A 12,828-nucleotide genomic window follows, 5' to 3' on the forward strand; every position below is an offset into this window, starting at 1 on the left:
AGAATGTAAAATATATAAAATTATATTGTGATCAACTAAAACCCAGACAAAAATGGGGTAGTAATAAAATTTATGATCACATTTTTACTGAAATAGCCATTTATTATACAGTCCCAAGGCCCTATTAATTTACTGGATGATTTGTACAAATTATTGCAACACCTTAATGCATATAAAACATATATTACAAAATCGGGTACAAAACCTAAATCATATAAATTACTATGAAACAAAAGACAGTGCTGATAGCTTAAGTTTATTATGAAGGTGGTTTAAAATTATATATACATTAGGTTTAAAAAAAATGAATATCCTACAATATAATACAATGAGTTAACGTGCCACAAGTTGAAGTACTGCAATAAAATATTTAAGAAATGAAAGAAAAAACCATTCTATGGTAATTTATAGATTGTTGTCCAAACATTTACAAGTCTAAATTATTCTAGGATTTACAAAATATTGATTTCTGCTAGCTTACCTGAAAATATTTGAGTCCAACAGTAAAAGATATACAATAAAAGAACACAAAACATAATTCTGATATGTTATCCAACATCAGGACAAAATATCAGTGTTGGTGTTCTTTATGATATAGCCTTTTGACTCTAGTTTACTCAGGTAAGCTAGCTGGACTCTATTCCTTTAAAAAATTATAAAAAGCCAAATGAACCTATACTATATATACTTCTAAATGAACTATTATAATTATTTTTGATGATTTACCCTTTTAATTAGAGCCATAAAATGTCTCAGTTTTCAACATTTAACTGTCAAGTTGTATTAAAATGTTAAATAAATTATATTTACGGTATCCAATTTTGTCATAGTCTAAAAAATATTTTACTTTAAATCATTTTTAATACCAATTTGTGGTACAACACAATTTTACTTTTGTTTAAATTCAAGCGATTATTAACACTTATATAATGCTTAATTTACACAATGACCCCACTATATTTTTGGACATAAAAAAATTTAATTAGATTAAACACAAAATGTTATTTATTAAGTATATGTTTATGAAAAATCATTTATTTATTTATTTATTTTTATTTTTATTTAACCTTTTCTTAACCAAACACGAATGTTCAGTAGTACAGTATTGAAAACTCTTTCTGTTAAGACGGAAGTATGTTTATGAACGAATATTTTTGTTTCTACAGTACTATGTTTTCCAAAATGAATATGGAAAATGTGTTAATGTTGAATAAAAGTTTGGAAACAATCTAAAAAAAACGAATGTATGCATAACAAATCACAAAACATATAATTTTCTATTTTAGTCATAAACTTCACACTATGTGCTGGTTAGAACATAGACACTGAAATACAATATTTTATCCTTTTGTATAGTAGTTTACTAAGTTCTTTTCCACCATATGAAACCAGAATTTAAATCATTATGATTTTGAAGGTTTTTGCTAATGAAATGATTTTCCTCAAGGAACTTTTTCTCTCTTTTTTTTATAAATTACAATCTTCTTTATGCTATTTATCACTTTGCTGGATGTAAATTCAAATCAAGGGTTAAAAAGCATTTTACTGTTTTATGAATGTGAATAACTTTTAGATAAATGTATATAGCTTTCAGCTTGGCAAAAGTTAATTTACAAAAGAACAAAAATAATTGGCAAAGATAGGTTTAGAAGATCAATGACAATGTATTTAAAACAAGGTTGTATAATTGATTTTAACCAAACTTTTTATTTTAATTAACAACTTTTAAGAGTGATAATTAATTCTAAAATTTGTCGTCAATTAGTTTTTTTTTCTCTCTGTAATTCTAGGTATATTGAATATCTATTATTTAATATAATGTACATTTTATTAATAGATATTCAGTAGACCTAGATATAAACTTAGCCCTAATCAGTTTGGTCAAGAAAAATAAAAATAACAAATTTTATTTCATTACATCTATGAGTATTTAAAATGCCAGTAACGTATATTGGAAAAGAAACTTTCTAACACTATAAATAATTTAAGGCAGTAAAAAGATTGTTTTCATCAATTATAATTATCTACATTTTACAAGTTAGTGAAAACAAAAGAATACAACCCGCACAATATGAATTGTTAAGTTCATAGGGCTAAAATTATCTACATTATACAGTTCTACTTACATTTGGAAATAAAAAATTGATTTTAGGAATACTACATTTTTTAGTTTTTAAAATATACTCTGGCTATTAGGTTGACTCTCTCAATGAACTTTAAAATTTTAAAGTAGTAAGACAGAAAAGCAAAGCAAACAGTTTACTGTCTGCTACAGCACTCTAAATTTTGTTGAAATATTTGTTGTTGTAAAAATGAAATAAGTAATTATAGGATACATAGCATATTTCTCTTTGCAGGTAAGCATACCAAAGTTCATTCTGTACATTTTCAATATTTGTAGGGAAGTGTTTCCCTCGCGACCGACAACACTGCTCAAAGCAACTGTTCCATTCTGCACGTCCACCAAAGGCACTCAAAGTTCAAAATTTTGAGTTTTGAAAGAGCTCTTCTCGTTTCATTGCCGCCCAAGATTGTGAATCGTTGGAGAGGACGTACTTGATCGGTTAAGTCTTCGAGGTCTGTAAACAAATTGGTTATAAGTTTAGGGGAAGAAAATAGGATCCGTCAAGGGTCTTTTCAAGAATAGGGTTGCTACTATTAGGATTTGCCATGTACAAATAAAGTTTATGTAGAGTAATGGAGGTTATAATAGGTTAGGTTCTGGGTTAGGTCAGGTTGGGAAAGGGTAGACTCTATGTCCAGACACGTCAACCACATAGTTAAATGATAGATAAAAAGGGTACAGGTTAGGTTAGGTTTGTTTCCTTACCAAATATAAGTAAAACAATTCATTTCTGTTTATAATATTATGTATGCATAGGGATAATTTAAAAAGTGACGGTGCTCTTCTTGAAAATAACCCCGTTAGGTCTTGCAGCTATTTATATCAAACCACCAGGATTATATCCTGAGCTAGTTGAACCAAAGTATAATTTTAAACACTTTTAAGAAAAACCATAGTATTCGGGGTCATATATTTTTATTCCTGGCCAAAATATATTTAAAAACCACACGAGTCAATCCTATGTTTAAATTGAAACAATGTGAACTTACATAGTCTAGTCCTGTGCATTTTGAATTTTTTTTTCTTATGTGAGATAATGGATGCATTAAGCTTTTAAAAGTTTTTGATTGATTATGCTTAAGACAGTCAAGACACTTTTAATGTTATGTGCAAAACATGAAACGATTATTTCACTATGACTTTTAGGGACCAGAAAGAATGAGATGGACACGTGAAGCTAAGAGGGAGAAGAATAATTCTAGACTCAATTTCTACCGGTTTCTCGTCTTGTCAAATCAGTGTAGCTTAGATCAAATAATGCTTTATTGGGGTGCTACCGGATAGAAAACCTGAAGTAAGGAACACGATGTTGGTCTTGGATTTGAACTAGATAGCATGGCTGCCGTGGGTACTCGACGAAGACTAAAATTTACGATCAAACATCGTTGCTTTATTTTGTAGTCAATAAACAAATTTTATTCTGACATTTTCACAGGCTTAGCTAGGTATGATTGATTTGATAACAACTAGATAAGATAGATGTGGATAAATTAGCTCATGATTTGCAATCAGAGTTACAACAAAATCATTAGATTTTTAATTATTCTTGTAACTTCCACTTTTCGCAGATATGTCCGTACACAAATATGGCCGTAAAATTGAGGTCGCTGTCCAAGGAAGGACCAAGAAATATGGCAGAATTGCAAGATGTGAGCTACTCACCAAGAAGAATAGACAGTAGCTGTTTTCCCGAGTCAATTTAAATTTGTTCACGTTTATTTTTGCTGTTCAAAAGATAAATATTTTCAAACCACAAAATAAGCTTGTTGGAACTTTCAAATGCTACGTATGATACCAACCATACGAATGTAAACAAGTAATGAACGCATGTGTGATACATCTACTCGAAACCACAAAATAATCACAATTTCACTACCAATAAATAGTGGATCATTTGATTATATGTAAATAGTTATTAAATTAATGAGTAGTATTAATCTAAGTCTGTTATTTTATTTACCTGGAATATGCATCTCCATTTAGATTCCTGCAGGAAGCCAGCTTTGCCTCCAACGCCTAAAATTGAACAACAATTAACAGATGTCCACACAAGTCATAATAATAAGAGAAATTGTTTCCATTACATATAAAGATTATTTGTTTTACAAAGAGGAACAACATCAAGTATGGTTTCAAAATACAATTTTAATTTGATTAAAAACATTAAAAATGCTTTATTCTATTTGTATTAATAGAAAACCCAAAATGATTTATTTTATTTTTAGTTTACCTCAAAAAACTCTACTACACCATTAGGTCTAAAGCAAAAATATATTAATCAAGAGGAATAAGGTTATAGTAGGCTAGTTTATGCAAAGATCTCGTAAAGAAAGTGTTAACGAAACAAGAAAATTTAAGGTACAAGTCTTGGCGAGAGCCTAAAGAACTTCTATGAATTTTGTTAAGACTTTTTACGCGAGTTGCGCACACCACTTTACCTACGATCGTTTTTTAATTAATAATCACTACTCATAACTTTTAAGAGATTATGTTTTTGTTTATAACCTCCCATTGCCACTGACAGCAATGCAACGAATCATTGTACCAAACACTAATTGCACCAATCGTTAACAATTAAATTGGTAAATAGCTGATTAGTTGAATTTTGAAGCAATACAATTTTATTTCCTCTCTCTCAATCCTTGAACCTCATTGGTCCGTTACCCATGTTGTTAAGTAAAAATATGCTGTTATGTAAGTAAACAATACTGTTATGTGAAACTTTTCAATTCTAAGAAACAACTGAACTGAAGTAACGGCTACTTAAAAAACTGGCGTAGGTAAAAATAATTTTTCCAACTCAAATATTAGACAAGTAGGCCTACTAAATTAAAAAAGTACTTGTGAAATTTATTTGTAATAATCAGTAAATGGTTGTCCATTAATTAATGGTTTTAAACCTAAAACCTAAGTTCCCACCAATTTCCTTCTCAAATTATGAGTAAATTCAGAATAACAAACACATTGTTAGTAATCCAACAATAAAAAAAATTCAGTAGCACAGTTACATGAGAATATGTTACTTTCAGGCAAATCAAGAAACAACATTCAACAAATTATCTTGTGAGTGTGTGTAATTGAAAGTGATCTTCAACATAAAAAAACAACTATTCAAACCCTAGATATTAATGGAACATCAATCAGTTATTTATTACAAAGTGGGACTAAACAACATCTGAACATTTTGATGATTTGTACAGATTAAAAAAATAAAACTACCTTGACCTTATTCTTTTAATGTCTGTTTTCAAAAAATCTCCTTAAATAGTCTATTTAGTTTAAAACCGGAGCTTGGTAAAATACCAATGAAGTTTTGCTTGAAAAGATCTAAGTTTTTAACATGACTTGTTCATAGTTATATATTTCCCCAATCAAATGAAAGAGTAATTTAGAAATCAAGAGATACAGCTTGAACCTATGATGAAGTAATGCTTGAATTTTTAAGAGGGACATTTCTTCATTATCCAGTTTAATTGGAGTGTTTTAGCCAAAGTAAAAATAAAGAAATAAGATAAATGAATCAATAATATAGTTAGTTATACTTTTAACTTTTTACGAAATCAAAATTTTAATATCTGTCATTAAAAGTGACTAAATATGATCCAATTAAAGAATCAAATAAGTGGTACTACTTTTATTTACAAGAGATCAAAGTTTTTTTAACATTTAATTAACTTTTGGATTAGCAAATTTACTTGTTGGTGAAAAACAAATACCAAAATAAACATTATAACACTTTTTTGCCTATACAGTAAACATATAGGATTGTAGATTTTTATCATCCACTAAAGTAGAACCACTGAAGTAGAAACCACCGAAGAAGAATGTTTCCCTCTAAGACTCCACTAATATACCAGTGCTTGTACTCATAATGATAGAGGTGCTGCTATAATCATGCCTCCCATGTTACAAACACTGCAGCTGACTGTTAGAGCGTTAGTTCGTGCAAGTTCAGACATGTACGGACCTGCTAGTTGCTGTGCGTGCGCCGACAGGAAGGTAGACATCAGGAGGGAAAAAGGAAGGCAGTAACTGATGAATTTACTTCAAAACTATTTGTGAATTTAAATACAAAATTGGCTTTTAAAATGTTACCTACACTAATAATATGTTTGGAACAACAATTGTAAATAACGGTAACATCATTAAGAAGTATTTACTTAAACTGAAATTGTTTTGGTAATTGTACATGTAATTTAGGCTAACCTTACAATAAAATTAAGGGGTCTACAAGCAAAACCTGACAAATTACATTCCTCGAAGATTGATTTTAAGTATATTATATTTTAAAATATTAACAGCTACAAGGTATGGTACGTTTAGTTAAATGCGAAAACCAAAATTGAAATAGGCCTATATTCCTATTATTTCTAAAGATAAAACTGATCTTGGAAACAAACCCCAACCGTAACGGTGAAGTTTAAAACCCAATATCTATCACAACTGCCCAATCTTGAGCCAGCAATTTGGTCACTTGACATGAAATCTGCTTTTAAAATTAAATGTTTCTGCTAGTAGATCAGATTTGCAATTTGTTTCCATATAATGAAATATTTTGGAGTAATTCTGTTTAAAGTAATCCAACCCATTTTGAATTGTTAAGTACTTCCTGTTCAAAAGCAAAAGGAAACTTTTAAACATCAGTCAAAGACAAATCCTGAGATATATCTAAAAGGTTTTGAAGATGCCAGGTTCAGCTCTTAAACTCCTCAAAAAGAAGTTGAAGGAATTAGTCTATACCTTAAAAAGTGTATATAAACTGAAGTAAGCCAGATCCCACAGAAATAATTTCCATTAGGCCTAACATTAAATCTACAACCAATCTCTTTTCAGAGAATGGAGAGAATGTGTGTGCCTACAGAGAGAAACCTGGATAAAATATTACAAATCATATTCATATTCAACAACAGAAAATTAAATTGTAAAAAAAGGTTTAATGAAGTCACGAAAAATAAACAGGGCTTATGGTGAAAATCTTTTACCTATGTACAAAAATGTAAAAAGATTTCTCAGTGGTTATACAACTACTTTGCAAAAAAGAGTAAACTTTTTGTCAATTTCTCAATACTGTATTTACATTTACGACTTAGTAAAAATAATTGTGAATGTAGGAGAATTGAGTATTATTTCTGTTCACTTGTGAAATGGGGAAACAAGAATTACTAAGCTACAACTATTTCTGTTTTATATGAGTGCTTAACATGGGAAAGAAAGGGTTTTAAACGGAGAAAATTTAGAAAATCTGTGCAAAAACTACTCCAAACGAATAGGTACAGTACTTTAAAATCGGATTATGCATTATAAATGTTTACAATTTATTGCAGATATATTTACACTGGAGTGAGGATATACAATTATAATAATAAATAACGATTTTTAACAACCAACAACAGTTATTAGATTATTAACAAACTTAAAATTATTTTTAAAGCACCCGATTCAATCACATTATTTACAAGTGGGTTTAATACTACTATTAAAGAATTACATAACTTAAAACTACAATAAGCCTATCACATATCAACATTCAATAAATAACTGAGAATGTATTACAGGAACTTTAGGTATCCACTTCAAACTATTGAATATCACAGATAAATTTTGACTCTAGGTAGGTGTTGTTTTACCCTAATTAGTTACCAAAGGAAGACAAATCGATAAGTGAATGGTATTGGTATACAGTAGTAGAATCTTTTGGGCTTTAAAAACAACAATTTTTATACTTTCAACGCCCTTTAATACTGAGTCATTAAAAAGATTTAAATTCAAGAGAATGGAATTAATATATTATATTTCTACCAATGATAAGCAATCTGAATTGGACAACTAAAAATGAATAAATCTCTTATTTTTAAACAGGATTATTGAGTAGGCCTATTGAAAAGTAATAAATAGCAAAAGAAATGACTAGTAAGTATAAATAAAGTTTTGTATAATTTAATTTTGTGGACCACACCACATTCAAATTTAAGAATCATGTTATGTATGACGATTTTATTTGTGGTTTAACAAAATATCATTACTGTGAATATAAAGATACATATTTAAAATGTAATACATTTTTGATACCATTTAAAATTACTGCAATATTCCCAGTTATGTTATTTAATGTTTTTCTTTGTCAAAACTAGTCATAAAAATAAATAGAGAATGAATCAAAAATAACTTTCCGGCTTTAAACAATGCCGATATTTACCAATTTTGCTTGTACAAAAGGGTGGTTTTGAAAAAAAAAATGTGATGTACATTTTACCGTGTGGTAGTAAATACATATTACAGTTTGATTTCTTCTAATACTGATGGTAAATTTATTGTTTTAAAGAAAAAAACTTGGCTAAGGAACATGTTGAAACATGTTAGTATCATACAAAAAGATTACAACTAATTTAACTTAATCACTCAGAATCAAGAATACTTTAACAGAACCGGTATGGATCACAAACATAAACAAATTACGTTGCTGTCCCGAATCCTATACTAATTGCATTAAAATATGGTTTAGACAATTCCATTAAAGCAATATTAAATAATGTTTATTTTCAGGCCAGTAACATTATTTGTTTATGTTTATGATCTGTGTCTGTTCTAGTATTCGTGCTCAGAATAAGTAAGTTTACTACTTCAGGCCCCTTTGAAGTGGCCTTAAAATACAAAGTTCTAAAAAGTGTTTGTCAACAATTAAAATACCGTGGAAAAGCTAACACGGTATAGCATTTCACAAAGTCTTTTTTGATTCAAACTGTAGAAAAATTATCACAATAAACCATAGTTTTAGTTTTAATTCAAATGTGTTCAAAATTTAAAACACAATCAATAATATTTTTAAATCACTAGATATACAGTTTATGAAAATCTTAAACATTATCTTGATCCTTGAATCAAAAGAAGACCAAAAACTACCTAACTAAGCTACCAAATCCAAAACTATTTTATCAATATTAGTATCACAGGATTAATGTTTTATTGTGGTTCAAAAATAAAATTTGAACGTCAGAAAATTCAAAAATAAAACCAACACTCAAAAGTCTAAATGTAAATAGCACCAGTCAAGAAGTGTAAAACGTTTCTACTTTAATACACAAAATATTAGGCCCATTATTCTAAGGCACGACATATTTTTGGACATACCTTACAACTTAATATTTTACATTTTCAGCAATATCTAAACATATAAATATTATTTAATTTAATGATACTAGATTGTTTGAACACCAATTTCACATTGTAGGTCTAACCTTTTGTCTCTAACCTAACCTAACCAACCAATGTCACTGCCTAGGAAAGGTAAAGAGAGGGGGGCGAGGATTTGCGCAGACACATTTGATTCGATCACAGGAGGTACAAAGCCACTTCTCAAGCTAACCAACATAACAAAACAAAAACTGACGTGAGTATACTGCCAACAAAGCAAAATTTTAAAAATGAACTCAAGTAACATTCAGCGTAGCTAAAATAAAATAAATAATATACTATTTACTATCGTATACTGTTGTTTTGAAGTTTAGTAATATAATTGATAAAATTGAAAATATATCATTTAAAAACAGAGCTTTGGCCCTGGTCGTACTCAATCTTCTTTTCGTGATCTATCTAATGGGCAATAATAAAATATCCATGAAGAGGCCAAATATATTTCTTTGCTATTTTCTACACTAGATCTGTATTTGTTTGAAATGTCCAATTAAAATCGATGACTATTTAGTACTACTACTGCATGAAGAGATTTGAAACAGTTTTATACTTCCAATCAGTAAAATAAACACAAACTATCAACAAAAAAAGTAAGTACTTGAAAAAACCAGCACTACTTTAATTTCTTACTTCCATTGCTCTTTGATTACGCTTAGTGAGATTCTAAAAATCCATACGAAAATGTAATTGTTTGGAACCTAAATCTTACACTTCATCTTTTAAAACCGACAATGTTTCTGGATTATTATGCTCGGCGTTGTAGTAACTTTATAGAAATATCTGAAGATATTTTTCCCTAAAAATAACATTGAACTATGGGATAACTAACTGTGGAAAAACTTTAAGTAGGACAAATGTTTAGTGTTTTATTAATTTACACACAAAAATGACATTTTGAGAAAATCCCCCAATAAACTATACTCCTAGGTCCTAGGTTCTGCTAATCCAAACTTCCCCCAAACACAAATTTTATCAAGGGAAGAGGTAAAATATTGTAAGAACCACTAAATAAGCATCCAATGTCAAAATCACACAATCTTAAATCACACATTGCTTAGAACACCTGTGTTCTATTGGCTTGAGTTTCTAAACTTATCTTTGAATTTTAAGAAAAAGCATCATGAAAAAAATTGTGGCTGATTGGGTGGTTTTTTTATTTCCAAAAGAATGGAGTTCGGCTAGCTTTTATAAATTAAAAGTGGAAAACTCAAGTGTTGTATACGCATTACAGGTTTTCTTTCTGAAACTCGACTAAGAATAAAAATAATTCCGTAGAACCATGCACAAAACAAACTTTTTGAAACAAAATTAAAAAAACACTACTGTAAAATCTAAATAAAATCGGATTAGCAGAACATAAGAAAACTGCAAACCACTACTTTCTACTGTAACCTTATAACTCCAAGTCCTACTTACTCAATAGAAATTGATTAAGAAGGCAAAAATCATTGTAACGGCTACCATGCACTAAAAAGCAAAGTATAGTTGTAAAGAAATTACAAGATCACAAGCTATAATTACCCAACCAACTACAAGATTTGATAGTTATTTGAATCAATTAACTCTATAACTATCAGTTTGTTTTACCATCTAAAGTAAAGTTTACTAATTTAAAAAATTACACATTGCTCAGTTAAATTTTAAAATATTATTAAATGTGTGATCGTTTGGTTGAAATTCAACAATTCAATTTGTCTGTAAATTTTGAAACTATAATGAATCTGTAATTCTATTTAAATTTAAGATCTGTTAAACATATATATATAAAAAAAACCTACAGAAATAAGTACAACAATTTGCGAAAAACTAAAACAATTGAATAAATAAAATCATTGCAAATAACAGAAAACCAAAGGTTAACTCCAACCAAGGCCATACATGAAGATAACAATCAAATTTTTCATTAGCGCTTGGAACAATAAATGTAAACCAACAGTTAATCTTAAAAATAGTTTGAACTGTACGATCAGACTGAACGGAATTTTATAATAGACTGTTCATATGGATCAGTAGCCGAGACGTTAAGTTATTATTTAATATTAAATGCACTTTAGAGCCACATGTTTTAGAATAAAACAATTGACAGTTCCTAAATATATTTTTAAACAGGATCAAGCAATTATAGTTCGGCCGCTTAGAAAACGACCTGCGCGCTAATGCTAAACCAATGCTGGAGGAGGTCGTTTTCTAAGCGGCCAAACTATAGTAGGTTTGCTCTGTTATAAAGTAAATTTTCCAATTGCTAGAGGCACTTGGCAAAGAAAACCCTTGCTTAAAAACAGAAGAAAAGAATATTAGGAAATAAAGACTCACCCCCACTTTCTTTAAAAGGTCGCCTACAATGTCCATGGTGGTTGCTCCTCTTAGGGGCGTCAGTCGGGCCGGCATATTTGCGCCTGTAACAGAAAAGCTTGTAAGAATTTGAACATCAACACTGGATGATTCCAAGAATGGTGTCATAGTAGTCAAGAGTGTGACTAAGTTTTTGTGTGTAGCAGAACCTCAATTTAACTATCAATCTCTATTATCTGTGGTCTCAAAAAAAGTATTTCGCTAATTTTTTAAAAACATTTTTCTTACTCCAGTTTTTTTCTCTCTCAATAATATAGAACAAACAGATCAGCATGTTTATACATTAAATAAAATATATCCGTTGCGATCCAACCTGCGGAATAAGGGAATTTCAATTCATCTCATTTGTATCAATCTGTAAATATCTGTAAAAATCACTAACTACCATCATATTTACTTGAGATTTTTAGCTTTAAAGAATCCCCATTTAAACTTTAAAATAAAATTCATTGGTTTTCATGGTCATACTTGCATATATTTTTGTTAAGTCAGAAAGGGTCAACAGTTTTAACAGGCGAAATTGCAGCACATCAGAGCGAATCTTAAGAGTTGTACGGAGCAATTTACGAACACTGAATATATGTTCCTGATGTTGACACGTGTACTCAACAGACTTCAGAGATTGGACATACCGGTAATTCTGATTCTTAACCACGTTAAGATACTAACTGCTAAAAGCCGAGATTTTATTGTGGTGATAACAAAAAGCATCTGATAAGATTGCTCAACAAAAAATTCCCGATATTACCGAGATCACAGAAGACGATTGAGATATGATGATGTCTTTGCTAATTTTCCACAATTACAAAAAGCTATGAAGATGTCTACGCAGCCGTGACAAATGTTCACAATCATAGCGTTTTTCTTTTTTTTTTTGTGTCCATGCGAGTACGGCATTTTCCCAATGAAGTAAATTTCAAACACTCTTTGGGAAAGCGGTACAAAATTGATGTTATGTGGATGTGCTAGGAACCGAAACCTTCCGCACCAAAGTCCAACACGCTAACCACTAGACTACCAACACACCCAAACGTGATTTTGTTTTTTAATCATGGATTGTAATCGAGTTCCCATTGTGATGGATGCATAATACACCAAATTAACTTAACTTAAACTGTCTACAATTTTTTTTACAGTAAACTGTGGGGGATATACTAATA

At 29.8% G+C, this 12,828-nt stretch overlaps 1 protein-coding gene across 3 annotated transcripts in view; it reads right to left on the reverse strand.

The window, feature by feature from the left end:
• Positions 1–1,715: 1,715 nt before the first annotated feature.
• Positions 1,716–12,828, reverse strand: part of LOC129000162 (nuclear distribution protein nudE-like 1) — a 29,754-nt gene continuing 18,641 nt past the window's right edge. Inside the window, exons 6-9 of one of the 3 annotated variants that reach the window (XR_008491347.1) lie at positions 11,630–11,712; positions 10,733–10,783; positions 4,086–4,141; positions 2,526–2,579 (exon numbers count right to left, since the gene is read on the reverse strand). Coding sequence is in view for 2 of the 3 variants with exons in the window: in XM_054427101.1 (XP_054283076.1) it covers positions 2,516–2,579; positions 4,086–4,141; positions 11,630–11,712 (203 nt within the window). In the remaining variant the exon portion in view is untranslated. Of the gene's footprint in view, positions 2,580–4,085; positions 4,142–8,149; positions 9,484–10,732; positions 10,784–11,629; positions 11,713–12,828 lie in introns of those variants that run through there. The other 2 variants (XM_054427101.1, XM_054427102.1) reach the window with 2 other exon arrangements.

The sequence above is a fragment of the Macrosteles quadrilineatus genome, unplaced genomic scaffold, assembly GCF_028750875.1.
Source record: "Macrosteles quadrilineatus isolate MER2022 unplaced genomic scaffold, UCM_ALF_1.0 Scaffold_8__2_contigs__length_117827958, whole genome shotgun sequence".
Taxonomy (NCBI): Eukaryota; Metazoa; Arthropoda; class Insecta; order Hemiptera; family Cicadellidae; genus Macrosteles; species Macrosteles quadrilineatus.